This window comes from Solenopsis invicta, chromosome 1, assembly GCF_016802725.1.
Source record: "Solenopsis invicta isolate M01_SB chromosome 1, UNIL_Sinv_3.0, whole genome shotgun sequence".
NCBI classification, from domain to species: domain Eukaryota; kingdom Metazoa; phylum Arthropoda; class Insecta; order Hymenoptera; family Formicidae; genus Solenopsis; species Solenopsis invicta.
The window spans coordinates 29,868,831-29,885,912 of NC_052664.1; the positions used below are offsets into that span (position 1 = coordinate 29,868,831).

At 29.1% G+C, this 17,082-nt stretch overlaps 2 protein-coding genes across 7 annotated transcripts; both read right to left on the reverse strand.

Annotated features, from left to right (window-relative positions):
- Positions 1-226: 226 nt before the first annotated feature.
- On the reverse strand, positions 227-7,964 carry LOC105208077 (eukaryotic initiation factor 4A-I). The gene is made up of 8 exons (XM_011177831.3): positions 7,820-7,964; positions 6,376-6,493; positions 4,051-4,198; positions 3,839-3,948; positions 3,485-3,760; positions 2,480-2,931; positions 1,976-2,165; positions 227-913 (listed from the first exon to the last, which is right to left on the reverse strand). Exons 1-7 carry the CDS (start codon positions 7,840-7,842, stop codon positions 2,021-2,023), a joined length of 1,272 nt encoding a protein of 423 aa, XP_011176133.1. The 5' UTR covers positions 7,843-7,964; the 3' UTR covers positions 227-913; positions 1,976-2,020.
- Positions 7,965-8,277: 313 nt separating this feature from the next.
- On the reverse strand, positions 8,278-16,687 carry LOC105208078 (activating signal cointegrator 1 complex subunit 1). Of its 6 annotated transcripts, none has more exons than XM_039452229.1 (9): positions 16,532-16,687; positions 15,552-15,791; positions 15,298-15,407; positions 14,645-14,963; positions 14,373-14,533; positions 14,084-14,202; positions 13,827-13,989; positions 13,439-13,491; positions 11,687-13,287 (listed from the first exon to the last, which is right to left on the reverse strand). In XM_039452229.1, the coding sequence occupies exons 1-7, from the start codon at positions 16,645-16,647 to the stop codon at positions 13,876-13,878; spliced, it is 1,179 nt and encodes a 392-aa protein (XP_039308163.1). In that variant the 5' UTR covers positions 16,648-16,687; the 3' UTR covers positions 11,687-13,287; positions 13,439-13,491; positions 13,827-13,875. The 6 variants fall into 6 exon arrangements, with proteins under 6 accessions (XP_039308160.1, XP_039308153.1, XP_039308156.1 ...); XM_039452230.1 differs by having other exon boundaries at positions 15,552-15,701; positions 16,532-16,683; XM_039452226.1 differs by lacking the exons at positions 13,827-13,989; positions 14,084-14,202; positions 14,373-14,533; ... (2 more) ...; positions 15,552-15,791; positions 16,532-16,687 and adding exons at positions 8,278-8,509; positions 9,191-10,025; positions 10,098-10,332; positions 10,467-10,648; positions 10,929-11,113 and having other exon boundaries at positions 11,817-13,287; positions 13,439-13,813.
- Between the last annotated feature and the right edge of the window lie 395 nt (positions 16,688-17,082).

Genomic DNA, 17,082 nt, shown 5'->3' on the forward strand with positions numbered 1-17,082 from the left:
ACATTATAATTATACCATAAAATATTTTCATCAAAATGCATTTGCAATTATATACTTATATTTATAGTTTATAAATAATGTATAGTAATCTTGCCCGTTTTGCGACCAATCGATAAATGATTATATAAAACTCTTTTCATAATTTTATAAGTATAATTTTATACATAAACTTATTCAAATAATAGCATTTTAATACATTTAATGGTATTGATAATACAAGTATAAATAAAGGATTCACATTCACGTTTATTGTATTCAGTTTATACGTTCAATCATAAATAGTATTTATATGATGTATAAATACAATAGACACACATGGTCCATTCCCTCAAAGTCCATTTATATAATATTTACAGTATTTTTAAAGAACTAGTTTTCGGAAATTTAAGGTGATTTTGCATTAACATAAGCCGCATTTGTATGCGCGAGTAAGAGTAATTAGTGTTAATGCATCCACAAATCAGTAGCTATAAAATGTTACTCACTCAAATTTTCGAAAACTATCATTAACACTTTTGCAAATTTACGATTAATGACGACAATAGAGTATGATATCGCAATATTTTTAATAATTTTGTAAAGACACGATACAAAAGTTCTCACAAGGCAGATAATATTTCAATTTAATATTTAATATTGATAAGTGCACAGGAACTTATGAATATGCGATAAAGAATATTTGCAAAGAATTTTATTGACAAATATAAAAAAATCTAAGAACTCATCTTCTATTATCAATAAGAATGTAAAAGTATAAAAAAGCAAAAGAGAAAATATACATATACTATTGTGTCCTACGCGAAAGGCAGGAGTTTAGAGAGGTAATCGATTTACAAAACTTCGATTTTGAATCAGGAAATCTGGTCTTTATTTCCAAAAATATGTCGCCCACATCTGGACTGTCCAAAACTGCCTGCAAATACAAATAAAAGAAAATTGTGAGAACTTTTTCGGCATATAAACCGTAAAACTTATTCCCAACGCAGAAGTACTTCAGAATTTGAGACTCTCATTCATAACACACGTTTGTCCATTCAGGGTTTTCATTGTGAAATTGGATAAAATTTGACAAGACAATAAAAAGACTTGTAATAACAAAGACGACATTTTCTTAAAAGGTCAAACATTTTATTTAATAATAAAGGTGTGCGCCTGGGATTTAGGATATACAAAAATTCATATCGTCTAAGCTTCAATATATGTCTCCTCCGGCAACGCTTGTGATTAAAGTACCCCTTCCAATACCCAACTAAACCTCTGCCTAGACAAACAAGTTGCAATCGCGGTGATAGAAGCATATAATATGGACTATTAAACACAACAGATTTAATCATCCAGTTAGAAATATTTTGGGGAAAAATAAGCGGGACGAGAAATCGCGCTAGAAAGCAAGACTTAAAAATTTCTACGATGGTCATTGGATTTGCGACAGAATAAGAATATGGACACATTCTGGACGATATAAAACTTGTTGCGATAATAGAAATAAAATATAATCAAATTGCGCCGAGCTGCGCTTTTCGTATTTTTCTAATTCTATTTACCACTCTGTGGTGTGATATCTTAGTTGTGGTAATATAATATCACTATATTACTGTTAAAAATTAAAATAAAAAATAATCTTGATATCAATCAATACCAGAATAATACCAATAATAGTGTAGTATTTATAGTAATATTAATAGCGGTAATGGTAAGAATAGAGTAGTAATAGTAGCAGCAGCGGTGACAATATCGGTAGCGGCAACAGTAGTGATAATTACACTAATAGTAATAATAGATCGTACTACTATCTCCTGTAGCGCAACAGATAACTATTTCCGTAACCTACTATTATAAATTGAAACGAATATGAAAACGTTGGAATATTTTGGTTTAGATCGCGTTTACATAAGCGATATAGTTCACCAACTCACTCAATATATATACTCACACACCATGAGAGATCGATCAGCTGAGAGCTTCTGTCACTTACTTTTTATTATTTTTTATTATAATGGATTATAGCCAATAGTCGGACTTAAATCAGATCAGCGACATTCATTGGCATTTCATCGATGTGAGTGTTGTAAAATTGCTCAATATCTTTTAAGGTTCGTTTATCTTCTTCCGTCACAAAGTTAATGGCCACACCTTTACGGCCAAAACGACCACCACGACCAATTCTGTAAATAAAAAAGTAACAAAGTTATAAATTTCTGTATTAAATTTTTGTTTAGATATGTGCAATACATATATATACATATACACACATACATATATATATATATATATAAATTAATTGCAAAATTCCATAATTAAATTCTTTTAATGGATATAAAATTTAAAGTTATTTTTTTGCAACATAATCTTCAAATTGTTGATGCCTTTTATTGTTCTACAAATGTATTTATGGTTAAATTTTAATAAAATAAAATGTTATATTTAAATTTTACAAAAAACCATAATTGATTATCGACAAAAGTATTAAACAACTTACCGATGAATATAGTTTTCTCGGTTGGAAGGTAAATCATAGTTAATAACAAGAGAAACTTGTTGTACATCAATACCACGTGCCAGAAGATCAGTGGTAATCAAAACTCGAGATGATCCAGTTCGGAATTGACGCATGATAAGATCGCGCTCCTTCTGTTCCATATCACCATGCATAGCGGAAACAGTGAAGTCGCGTTTATGCATACTCTCTGTTAGCCAATCTACCTTACGTCGCGTATTGCAGAAGATAACGGCCTGGGTAATGCTCAATGTATCGTATAAATCACAAAGAGTCTCCAATTTCCAATCTTCGCGTTCGACGTAAACGAAAAATTGCTTTATACCCTCTAATGTTAGCTCTTCTTTTTTAACCAAAATTCGAATGGGATTACGCATAAAACATTTGGATACATCCAACACGTCAGATGGCATTGTTGCAGATAATAATATAACCTGGAAACAATAAATTGCATTGTGTTAGAAATACAAAGGCTGAAACTGTATACAAGAAACCATGTCCCGATATAATGTGATGACCAATATTATATGTCGATGAAAAAAATAAACTGCATTTACAGAGATGTTACTACACACGTGTGTGCAATATAATAGCATCATGCTGTAATAGGTATTGTAAATTGTTTTTGCTATTATAAAAATATTGAAAGTGACCAATCGATATTTAGAACATTATTATTAGGAGTGCTATGCCACAATAATTGTTTGCATTTAGGTTGCTATTATTTCCAGATAACACATTTCATGATACAGAGCACATGTCTTAATCCAGTGTACATTTGTCAAAAAATGACACTATTACGACGCACCTGTATTTTATAATATATTTGTTAACTTGACTATTATAAGGTACACTGCAACTTTTTCGTCTTGTATGATTTGTGGACTTGTCCAAAAAAGATACTTTCTAATAATTAAAATAAAATTATCTATTAGATAGTAATTGTAATAAAACTCTACAACACTCAAAAATATTTTTCATATTTACCTGAACTTCGTTAGGTAATAGCTTGAATACATCATGGATTTGATCCTTAAATCCTCGAGATAACATTTCATCGGCCTCATCCAGCACGAAAAGTTTGATGCTACTTGCTCGAAGTGCTCGTCGGCTGATCATGTCATAAACTCTACCGGGCGTACCAACAACCACGTGAACACCCTGATCCAGTTTTCGCATATCTTCACGAACGTTGGTGCCACCAATGCACGCGTGACATTCCGCGTGCATGAAATCTCCTAGAGCGATAACGACTTTCTGGATCTAAACAAAGATAATAACATTAGAATTTATCATATTAAATATAACTTTTCATCAAAACATTTCTAATAAGTTACTTACTTGTTGAGCTAATTCACGGGTTGGTGCAAGGATCAAGGCCTGGCATTCTTTAATAGTAGTGTCTATTTGTTGAAGAATTGATATTGAGAACGTTGCAGTTTTTCCAGTACCTGTAAGTAATTGGAAACATCGATTAGTATAATACAAAATAAACTTTACATAAGAAATTTATATTTTAATTTTTATTAATTATTAATCTAAAATTTTCTTACCAGACTGGGCCTGAGCAATAACATCGAGCCCCCTTATACATGGTAGGATGGCACGTTGTTGAATTGCGGATGGTTTCTCAAACCCGTAAGCATAAATACCACGTAAAAGTTCTTCTTTCAGGTTCATTTCATCAAAGTTTTCCACAACCTATTTTCATGAAATATAAAATATTAGTAAGATATATTATTTTAAAACGAGAGATATATTATTTTAAAAAGAGATTCCCAAAGTATAAATCATGACCCACTAATGAGCCTTTTCTTAATTCCTAAAGCTAGATCAGTCGCGATTCATATAAATTTGGAAAACATTGTTTTAATATATTTAGTTTTATTATTGTCATAATTAAAAATATTATATTTAATCTTTACAGATATATTTGTTATATATATTATATAATATGTAAGCACAGTTTCTTGATCATAAAGCACATTTAATTTATTGCATTTTTTGAAAAGGTGGTAATAAAAGCCAAGAAGACACAAAATTGCTATAAAAATAAATATTTTTCAAACTGTTTTTAATATATTTTTTATTAGATATAGAACATATTTTGTAGAGGTGCTTTATATTTATGATGAAGGTTGTACATATATATCAATAAAAAATGATTAAGGGGCATATACATCTAGACAAATTAAAATAAAACTAATTTTGTGAATTTTTTATAGAAAAATTGAAAGAGATAGAGAAGTTTTATTTATCTCATTATAAAGCTTATACTTTTTTCTGACATAAATTTTTTTTTTTTTTTTTAATAATATAAAATGGCATTGCAGCCCAAGTTTTCTTAAAATTATCTTTTTAAAAACAGTGTTTGTGGTGACTACTGTTACTTCCACAGGACTCATTAGAAAACAAATAACTTCCCTTTTTCCACAAAAAATTCGCTAAGGCTTCGTCTTGATGTATATACCTGCTTAAATATGTAATACTTTTAATACCACAATCCTACAAAATTAAAATATATTATAATTCAAAAAATTTCTAGAAAAAACCAAAATTGCACTTTTCTAAGACAATGGGTGCATCCAGATGCGCAACCGCTCACTGAAAGCGCAACTAGCAATTAAAGATTATTGGCTGGATCCAAAGGTAAGAACCAATCGTCTTTAATTGCTACTTGCGCTTTCAGTGAGCGGTTGCGCATCTGGATGCACCCAATCTTTACTTAGAAATTTTTATATAATTAATTTAAAATAAGTAAATAGTAGTTATAATTATGTTAAACAGTTTTCTATAAAAAAAAATAATAATGACAAATTGTCTCTGTGCTAATATTACATATGTATCTATATAAATTGATTAAAGCTTTTCTTAACTCCAAATTGTTCAAAAATCATTCTCAGAAGAAGATTAAAATATCCTCAATTCAAAATATATCAATTCAATAATCAAATTTAAAAATTAAATCAACTTAAATTAGAACTTTGGTATTTTTATTATTTCATGTACTACATGAAATATCCTTTTATTTTTAAACACCTGTAAAATCAAATCTGAGTATCAAAAATCTTTATTTAAAAAAAAATAAAAAAAAAATAATATTATGTTACACAAAATTGTTGCATTTCCTTTGAAAGTACTTTCTTTTACATTTGTATGGATAAACTAAAAAGTAAGTATCCCGATAATCTTTGGGTTGCTTTCCCTTCAGTAATATATAAATATTGTTCTATCATTAGGTTTGTCCACACAAGAATCGTTCTATCATTAGGTTTGTTCTTTTTCCCTATCCTAGAACTGAACACTTCAGTTTACTTTTTCTCTTTTTTTCTCCAATGTAAAAAGAAAAAGATGTATTGCATGAGAAATTCAGTTCTGGAATATGGAAAAAAAACAAATTACCTTTTGCAAGTTGCCTTTTGTTACTTATTGAATACAAAAAAAAAAAGGATAGAATGTTTGTGTGACTTGTGTCATTAAATGAAAACTACTGTGAAAAAAAAAATATATATATATACACGCACATGCACATACATACATACATACATACATACATACACACACACATACACACACACACACACACACACACACACACACACACACACACACACACACACACACACATACATGCACATACGCATACACATCAGTTATGTTAATGTTCTCAATAACAAATGTGTGTGTGTGTGTGTGTACACACGCACACGCACACACACACATCATATATAAGCTTTATTTAAATATCTGCATACTTAAGTATACAGAAATTACATCGATTAACACTAATGTAAAATATCAGATAAAGGGCTATGTCTTCCAGTAGTTAAAAGAAAACAAAATTTTATTGTATATCAGAATGATAGCAAAATACTCACAACATCCCAATTGGACTCGATGATGCCATCGGGGTCCATTCCAGGTGGTCCATCATATGTGGGTTGTTCACTTTCACTAGGACCATTTTTTGAATCCCCTGACCATTGATCATCATTTCTGAAATGCATAGATAAGATATTAAAGCACGCAATAGGAACACGTAGATAAGATTAGTCGTATTAAATGTTAAATCACGAGCTATATTGCATTTTTACAAGATAATAAGATTTTTTTTATAAGGTAAATTGATTATAAAATATATTTAATATCAACGTTATACACGATTTCATTTTATTGCAATTAAATGTTATTTCCGATAGAGAGAATTCAAAGAGACTCTTATTTAGTGCAAAATATAAAAAAAAGAGCATAAAATCCTATTAAATTTTCCTACACCTTTAATTCTGGAATTCTTTAACGGAATTCTGTGCGGTACGTGTTTATTAAAAGTAAATTAATAAAACACCGGTGCACAAATCGGCGTTCCGCACCCGTGTGGAATAGATAATATCGATCACGGCGTTTCAAGCGATGACAAATCACTTTAAATCCACGTGACCTTGAGAGCCGAACTTTTAATTCGATCTCGCGAAGTACATCGTCTATCGAAACTAGGCGGCACGATGGCCATTTTTATACGTTTCGCACAGTATGAACGGGTCGGCAAAATCGTAGAAGCAGCACGAGGCGACCATCGTTAGCCGCCACGATAATCGCTCTGACAATGACTCACGCGAAAGCGTGTCCCGAGACGTGAGACATGTTGCTTCGCCGAAGGCCGAGGGAGCGTGCGGTGGCGGTGACGACGACGACGACGACGACGACGATGACTATGCGTCCGACAATGCGCGAGAAGCTTCGCGAGTCTCGGGTCAGCACGATTGATTTTTTTTTTCTCTTCCCCGGTACGGGAATCGCGCGAAAAACCGATTTTTTATTACGTAATTTCGCGTGCGGAAAAAACGCTCTCGGAGAAAACGTGCTCGCTTGTCCGAGCTCGCATGCATGCATGCACGCACGCACGCACGCACGCACGGGCGAACGGCAGAGAGAGCGCGCTTCACCCACGCCAACGGCGTCGGGGCACATGCATTGCATGCCGTCGGATCGGCGTGCCGCGCTCCAACCGTGCCACGCGGCTCTCCGCCGCGGCGTTGCGGCGAGGAGGTTAAGCGGCGGGCCGACGGGACGGCGTGGAGCACGGCCGTTAGTCGACCGCGAGGGCAATGTGACAAAAACGACCGCACGCCATGTTGTCAGTCTCGTGTCCCCCGTGCATCCGTCCGATTGCGGCACACTGTTCACCGTGGCCGTATTTTAACCCGCGTACGCGCGAATTTCGCGGCGCGCGCGACCCACGACGGCGTCGGCATTACGGTGATCGCGCCGCGCCGTCAGAACGCGAGCGCGGTACGCCGTTACGTTGAAAAACGATCAACTTACCTTCTCTCAGCAGTATGCGACATGTTCAACTCGCGAGAGTTCGGCGGAAAGGAAGAGCTCGTGTGGCGTCACGAGGAGTATTCTTGAGACTGCCGCTGTGGCGCTGCACGTTGCGCACCGAAAAGCACCGGTGTGACTAATTTCTACGTGAAGGAGGGGGTGCAAGGACCTTCTGTCGATGCCGATAGTAGCAGGCCGATTGATCTGATTATACCATTGTAAATTATCTCAATCACATTGAAATTTTCCTCGCTGGTGTCATGATTTTTCACGTTTTTCTGCTTGTCATCGATTACCGCGCATGACGGAAGTGACGTGGGGCCATTTCGACGCCTCCTTTTGCTTCGCGGTCGTACGTGGGAAATATGAACGATGCAGGTCTTTACAAATTTTTACAAAATTAAATGATGAAAAATTGCAATTATTGTAAGGTCACGTTAGTCATAATTATACATACAGTCGTTGAAAAATATATATTTTATTATCTTACAATTAATGTTCATGTATGTACATACATGTGACTAACAATATAAACGTTTATTTGCATCATATTTATAAATTAGATTGTATGTTGTACATAGTTTAAAATAGTTTTATAAATTTTATTTAGCTGCCCTTATATAATTTAGGTTTTGAATACACATTTGTATCATAGAACATTCCAAAATGTTCCAGACAAATGTCCCAGAACTGTCAAGAATACATTCAATTTTATAATCACGTTTAGTTTTTTTGTTCTATTTGAAAATTACTTTTTTAATAAAATTAATTAACCTTTATAAACAAAATTGTAGGTAAAAAAATATTAATATAGAAACAATAGCTTGAAATTACTTGAAAAATGTAATTTTATTACCAATTTTCTTTTTTAATAGACCTTAATTATTTTTAACTATTCGAAAGCTATAAACATAATTAACTTAATTAAAAAAACAAAACCGATTTCGTGAACGGATCAATAAATCTGTGGAGAAAAGAATATTTGATATTTTGGAAGATTATGTACATGCATATTATACTGAACTTATAGTTCTATCTACATATATATTTATAACTACAATGATCAAAGTAATTATAAATAAAAGCACATTAAGAAAATAAGTAATGAAATTACATTTTTCAAATTGGTACATCTTAATTATTCGTTATATCTCATCAAAAGCATAATTTTTTCAATCTGTTACATATTGAATCAATTCATATCTTCATAAATATGAATTTCTATTAAAAGAATTTGTACTGTCATTTTTTAAATAATAATTTCATAATGTTACTTATGTCTGCAAGTACTTTTAGGTAGTCGATCTATTTATATAAAAGCACAACCAAGAATTAAAAGCAATGTTGCAATTGGGAAAATCATATACGCACCCATTCGTGGCTGACAGATAGAAATTAACATGTCAACGTCGTCCATTTCGTTATGATCTATACCGTCCTTAGTTGGTATTTCAACAATTACTCTATCCGCTGACAGCGGTTTTATATGAAATGAGCATTCAGTTTGATTGATACATGATTTAGTCACATTTTCATATTGAAAAGTTGGCTTATATATATCGAAAATGGTGTAAATATCATTGGATACAATATCGTTATCGCTATAAAAAATGTAATAATAGTAACCATCTTGTTCTACATGGTGATTTGCCTGTATATGTTTACCATTGAGTAGATAGGAAATATTAGTACACTGAGTCGAAGGTTTAAATTCATGAGCTAATAGTATGTCTCCATTGTAGCAATTTAGTAAACTATTTTCAAAACTAGAAATGGATGACATTTCGCTAGAATCGGATGTGTAATTTTTATCGGCATTTCCACCATGCCTGATACCTTGATCTAATAAAGATGGTGACATTATGAATTCTCTACTTCTTTTAAATCTCTTGGTATAAATCTCTATCTCGTCTATGCTATAAATTTCTTTTTCATTTGTTTTCTGTTTCTTTCTCTCTTTGATTCTATCAGAATGCAATGTTTGTTTTAATTTTTCTAAATGCATTTTTTTATCATAATTGTAAACGCTTTTCTTTCTTTGTTTCATTCTTTCATTTTTATTCTTCTTCATCTTGCGGCGTTTAATATTTCTTCCTTTTCTAGTATTATTTACATTTTCTTGAAGACCATCTATATATTTAGAAATATAAGATGTTGCAGTGTGATACAACGTTTCTAAACTTTTCATTGATTTTTCATCCGTAGTCTGAAAAATTGATGAAGTGTTATTAACTGGATTTTTCTCAACATTTTTTTCCAAAGAATTTTCAGAGTTTACCTGCATGACTAATTCATCCATCTTGTCGATATTGTGCACAGTTGTAATAGGTTCGATCGTAGTTGTTTCCTCAGAATCAATTTCTTGTGCATTTGATTGATATGTTATTTTAACTTGTCTATTTGCATCTGGTGCAAAAATATCTTGCATTTGTTTATTAATATTATGTTCTAGTAGGTCACAAGTGCGTAGGTTCTTATCTCCTTTTACCACAAATATAGAAGCTCCCTCAAATCTGAAAATATTTTTTTATTTATATATGTCTTATTTATATATATTTATATATGCCTATCTATAAATAGAATCAGGAGAATAACATCGATACATTGTATCTCTATAATCACAAGAAAAATATTTCTTTTTTTTTACCTCGAACATACAGAAAGTGCTACAGTCGCATTTTTCAATAAATAAAATCCCCAATATTCAAATGTATCATCTGGTAAATTCATGCTCTTTTTAAGCCTTATATGTTTTCGTTTTGATGTTATTTCTGGTCGATGAGACATTTGGAAAGCATTAAAAGTGCCATTCATCTTTAAAGTATGTTCCTATTATTAAAAAAAAAATATAGATTTTTTAATTAATATACAATCCATTCATAAACCATGATACTGAAAACAGTATATTAGATTAGATCATATTTTTTTTAACATTACAGTGAACATTATAATGATCCATATGCATTCTTTTTTTATATAATAAATATATAATTTTTATTTAAAATTTTAGATCAAATTCTTTATATTAGATAATAATTAGTGTAATTATAATATATTATACATAATTCTAGAAATAATATGAAATATTAAATATTCATTCTCTTCTTACCGAACAAAATATTGTTGAAATCCCATCGTTGATTTCTATAATATCAGAGTCTGTGACAGCATATGCTACATCAGCATAAAATTTATGTCGTAGATATAGAGGAGCTATTATAAGTACAAATGGCAGAATAGCTATTAATACACACAAAATTATCAGTCTCCTTACAATATCCATTTTTGTTACGCCTATTGAAGAAAATTGATAATGTTACTATTAATGTTAATAGGAATGATAATAAGTTAAAATTATTCATATGTATGTTACATTATGTCTTTTTGGAGAAAATAACCTATTTTTTTTAATTTATATATTTTCAGATAATTCTTAAAATATCTTCAAGTTTATATGTATATATAAACAATACTAACATTGAAGTTATATATTAAATAAAAAAAGAAAAACAATCATATCTAATAATAATGAATTATATGTAGGTATATATATAAAATTTAAAAATAACCGAAAAACATTCAGAAAGTTTTGTTTTTGTTTCTTATTAAGATTATGATATTTAATAACATTAGTATTAAAAAATTTATACATAGTTGAATATACATTTTTTTATATATGATATAAATTATGAAATAAAATTTATAACAAAATTTATATGTATATCCAAAACACAAAAAATTGATGTGTTTAGCATCAGAACAATTATTACGTTATATTGAGTAAAATAGTAAATAAAATGGTTTATAAAGAAAATCATTTTCTCTCACGCTCCGAATTATTAGATTATAAATGAATAAATACATTTGTTTACTTTAGAGGTTATGTCTTTTAATTTATTTAATAAAATCAGTTTTGTTCATATATAAATACAAACATCAACATGTGTAATATTTATAATCTTAGCATATACGTCGCGCTCAGACTGTACGTGCTTACAAATTAAAAATGATAAAAATATATGTCTCTTTTATTGTTCGTGTCTTTTTCCAGAAAAAACAATTATCCGTATCCACTGCTTCATTATTTATATAGCTTCGAGATTCCAGCTTTGCGATACTTATTTCAAGCAAATATTAATTAGATTTATTTAACAAAACAGGTTAGGCGCTAATGAAAACTGAGCAGATAGGAAACTGAACTCTATTGACAGTCTGATAAGGAAAATATAACGTGATTAAGATTCAACCAATGTCGTAGCTGATACACTTATTATATTTTGAAACATGTGTACATTCTTTAAATGTCATAGATAACTATAATACATTTTGAAACCAATGAAATAGACGCTTTTAAAGACATATTTCTTTTAGCCAACTCGGAGTCACTGTTTTTCAACGACAAGCAAGTTGAGGAAAGACAATTATTTATTCAAATTACTATTAAATATTTCTGTAATTACATTACATATAAATTAACTTTATTAATCCTTATCTGGGCAAGTAGAATCTGCTAAATCCAGAAGCAGTTTCTCTTGTGCATTTAAAGAAATTTAATTTTTATTTCTAATAACAAAAATTTAACAAATTAAACAAAATAAATCTCATAAATGTTAAACTGACAAATTTTATTTAAGCTGCTTCTGGAGCTAGTGAGTCCTGTTTGTGCCCGTGTGACTCTTATGTACATTAAGGCCATTCTATAATAGTGTAAATGTATACATATCTATAACTATAGTTATAATTGGTTGTAAAATATTGCAAGATTTAGTTATATGTCCATTTCTCATAAACGTAAATTAACTTTAATCTCGATTTTTTTCATTTTTAAAACAGAGAAAAGATAAATAGAAAATTACACTGAAATTAAAGTTAATTAATAAAGTTAATTAATATTGATAGAAGTAAACTTACAACAGACTAACGCCATTTGCAATTACCATTTATGCTATTATAGAACAGTTCTAAGAGTTAAAATAAAAAATTGAGATAAAATTTACCTCTTTTTCTCCTACCCTTTTTTTCTAAATTTCTTGTTAAAGATGCAATATCGCCATTGATATCTATACTTTTTACATGAATTTGATTTTCACACACATCTTCATTAATACAGTGATTTAATTTTACAACTTCTCTTCTAATATAAGAAATTAATAAATTGCCGCTATTTTTATGAACATGTGCCTAATACGTTGTTTTTTTCGAGAACCTTCTTCCTATTCCGAATCCTATCTTGGCCCTTGGATTTCCAATTTGCCGAGAACCTTCTTAGTTCTAAGTTTCACTAATACTCTTCCCCTTCCTACATTTCCCTCTCCCTCAGACTTCTCTGCTCAAAGACTTTTCCAATTCAACAGTTTTCAAATTATCTGAACCAATAGTGTTTGAATCATCTGCTAACTAACCTTCCGGAAATTCGTGACCGTTATAAACGATAAATTTGAGACATTAATCTCAATTCTAGAATATTCCTATGAAAAAAATGAAAAAATGTTCAGAAATAGTCAGGTTAAATATCATGATTATAAAAATAAAACTATATAAAATAAAAATGTTAAAACAATCATATTTTTTTAAATTTATTAGATCTAAATTATAATATTTAAAACTTTTAGTACGTACGGTTGAGACATTCGTATCCTGCACATGTTTCGTTCTTTTTAATATTAGGCGTACTGTAATTAGTTAGAACATTTATATAAAAATATAAACATTTATATAATTTTTTTTTAATACAAATACTTACAAATACTTTTTAAAGATGTTAAAAAAGATTTAAAATATATTTAAGAATTATTTAATAATTTTTATATACTTGTGATGAAAATTAATCCAAACAAACGACACAATCAAGTGTAATAAAAAATCGGAGAATTATCGCATATACCAAGTATTGATTTAAAGATATTTGTGTATAAAACATTACAATAAAAATAAAATATAAACAAAACAATTAAAATATTACTATTTTATGTACATACAATATACATAATAAATTCTTCTGGCTTACTTGTTTGCTTATAAAAATATTGCTATAATTATAGCACATATCCTTGTACTTAAAAAGTAATACTACCTATTGATTTATAATAACTATCTTTGGTAGCAGTATGAAGTTCAGATATATCAATCTGATTAAATATTGTTTCTCCAAACAATGTTTTACTATATGCCTAAAACGTAAATTCAAATTATTATTTATTTCTATTATTAATTTTATATTGAATTATAAATAAATCTAGAGTTTAGAAAAATAAATTGTATTACTTTTATTATTTCACTTGCATCATATTTGTCTCTAAATTTTGCTGGGTAATCATTTTTGAATGATGTATTCATCAGAGTAGCATGTAATTTTACATTTTCGTATTCTTTCGTCATTAAACCTAAAAGTAAAAATTATATAATATAAATAAAATATTAAAATAATTTATATTAAAAACATGTATTTTAGAAAATTATATATTAAAAGAAATTAATATACCTACCTTGTTATTTACATAAAATGTACATTTTTGAATGATATTTAATATTATGTAATATAAATGTTATTTACCTATATCGACAAAGTATTCAGCAATTGTATTAACAAGTTCTTGCAATTTTTCATTACGTGCAATTTGTGCAAATAAAACTTTAACTTCAGTAGGATCATCATTCATACACTCAACTCCTTCTAAGTGTATATTTAATGGCCCAGTTTCTTTAACAAATGGACTGTAACAGATTATATAATTATTCAAAAATCCTTCAAAACATTACAAATTCATCATAATTTATGTAAATAATTATAAAATTAAATTATATGATAAATTAATATTATCTTACTCTATAATGTTTTCTTTACAATTCGTGAGAGCGTCGATAGCATTCTTTTTATCATCATCATCAAATAACTTAAGCATTCCAATGGTAAGGTGTAATTTCGATGGTGTTTGAAAAAGTGATTCATCAATATTATATGTAGGTTTGTCATACTTCTCCAATACATCATTTTTAAAAGAAATATATTTATCAATTATCTCCTTTTTATTCAATGGAATTGACAAAAAATGTGTAAAACCCATCTTTTTTTTTGAAGCTTCTACTAGCAAATCAATTCTATGTCTTGCAGATATTACATCCTTACGTTCTCGTCCAGTAATAACTATAAATAAATGGATAATATTTAAAAATTAATTACATTAATATTTGTAAATAATTGTGATATAACTGTAATATACACAATTCAAATCGAAAGAAAGCCAATAAATACTCATAACAGGATATTACTATTCTGGTTCAATTAAAGAACTGTGTTTCAAGACCAAAAATAACAATACATAGTTTGAAAAACTAGAAAATGTATTTAAAATTATATAAAAAAATATTATTGAGCACTAAGATCCTGCTATAACTGTTTGTTGGCCTTCTCTTGATTTTAATTGTATCAAATTAATTTTGTTCTTAAATAAGACAATATAATATCAAATCAATTCTACCAATATTTCCATCCTTTCCTTTCTTTGGTATATCAATAGTGGTTCTTGTCTCATTTTCCAATTTTCTGCGTGTAACACCTTTTGTGCCAATGATATGTGAATAAAAGATTCTAAAACATTATAACAAAATTATAAAATATAAATTATTACTACACAAGTTTCCTTCAAACTATGTTATTATATTACACAATCCTTACATTATTGAATTCTAATATTTATAATCGTGATAAAATAATATTTAAAAAGATTCTCACTTGGGTACATGAAAGGTATGTTTAAAAGATGTATCATGAGCTACTATTTCTAAATCAGTTTCAGATTCTTCATTTGAACAGACTGATTCTTTATCCTCCATATATGGGGCTGACATTTGAATGTTTTTCCAAGCAGTACTTTCGTAAAATCTATAACATCGTCCTTGAACCCAAATTAATTCTGGTTCTAACACATCCATTACATAAAGTGCAATATGTTTATATTTTAGATAAACACTCCTAAAATTTATGTTCAATTATTGATATGTTTAGTTTTTACAGATAAAGATATTTACATAAATTCTTGTGTATTTAACTTTTACAACTTATAAATAAAAGTAATTATTTAATATTAATTTTAAAAGTAAATAAAAATATCTAGAATATCACTTCCAATTTTGACAATTTTTTTGTTGGATTCTTTCATTTCATGTAAAAACACATCAAATGAAATTAATTTTAACAAAATTGGAGTCGGTTTTGGTGTTCTGAATAATTATTTAAATAAAATACAAAAATATAATTGTATAAAGCGCTTTTCGATATGTCACGTAGAAATTGTATCATATAATATATAAAACATAATGTTCAACAATTTAAATATTAATATTATATAGATCTAAAACTAAAACGTAATTCAAATAATTGATAAAATTAAAGATGAAAATGTGTTCACAAGTTATTATGCACGTATTTATACTGTATTTTATTTATTACAAAAACTATGTAGCATTTAAAAATTTTTGTAACATAGCTTAACAAACTAATTTTAACTGACTTAGCAAATGTATTGTACATTTATTACTGTATTAAATAAAAAATGTAATTGAACTACATTTTAATCTTGTGATTAATTGTAAACTTGAAATGTGTTTTTAGGTTAAAGGTTGCTGCGATACGCTGATAATACGCAACATGTCACACCAAATATTAATCGTCGCATACTGTTACTTATGACAACATTTTAAAACAATACCCACCTTCTCAATACTTTTAACATTAAATTGCTTTTAACACAAGTATCAGACGTTACTTTTTGTAAGTTACACGCACACAAATTGTTCCTCTTTTGACGTATTTTGATCGACCAATCCATGGATACACTCAGATACACTACACTTTTACGAGAGGTGTTTAGCAAAGAAGACCTATCGGAATGGATTTATATATCGCACAAGAAGATCGGCCAATCACGTTAACTTAAAATATGTTATATTAAAAAAAATTCCAGAGCAATTTGAAAAAATCAAGATAACTGTTTCCAAGAATCCGACAGGAAATACCTTTTTCCTTCGTCATCATTTCAGATTATTTTTTAAAAATAATTTAAAAAATCATTGTATATAGAACGAGTTGATTGATATCATTTATAGTAAATTGTGTACACAAACATTTCCTAATTAATTTAGAAGAAACGTTGCATGATACAAGATATGAGATATAAATAAAATAAAAAATCGATTGCTAATCCCACAAAAAATAATTATTATAAATAAATGTAGAATTCATTTTATTTAATGATTTACATTGC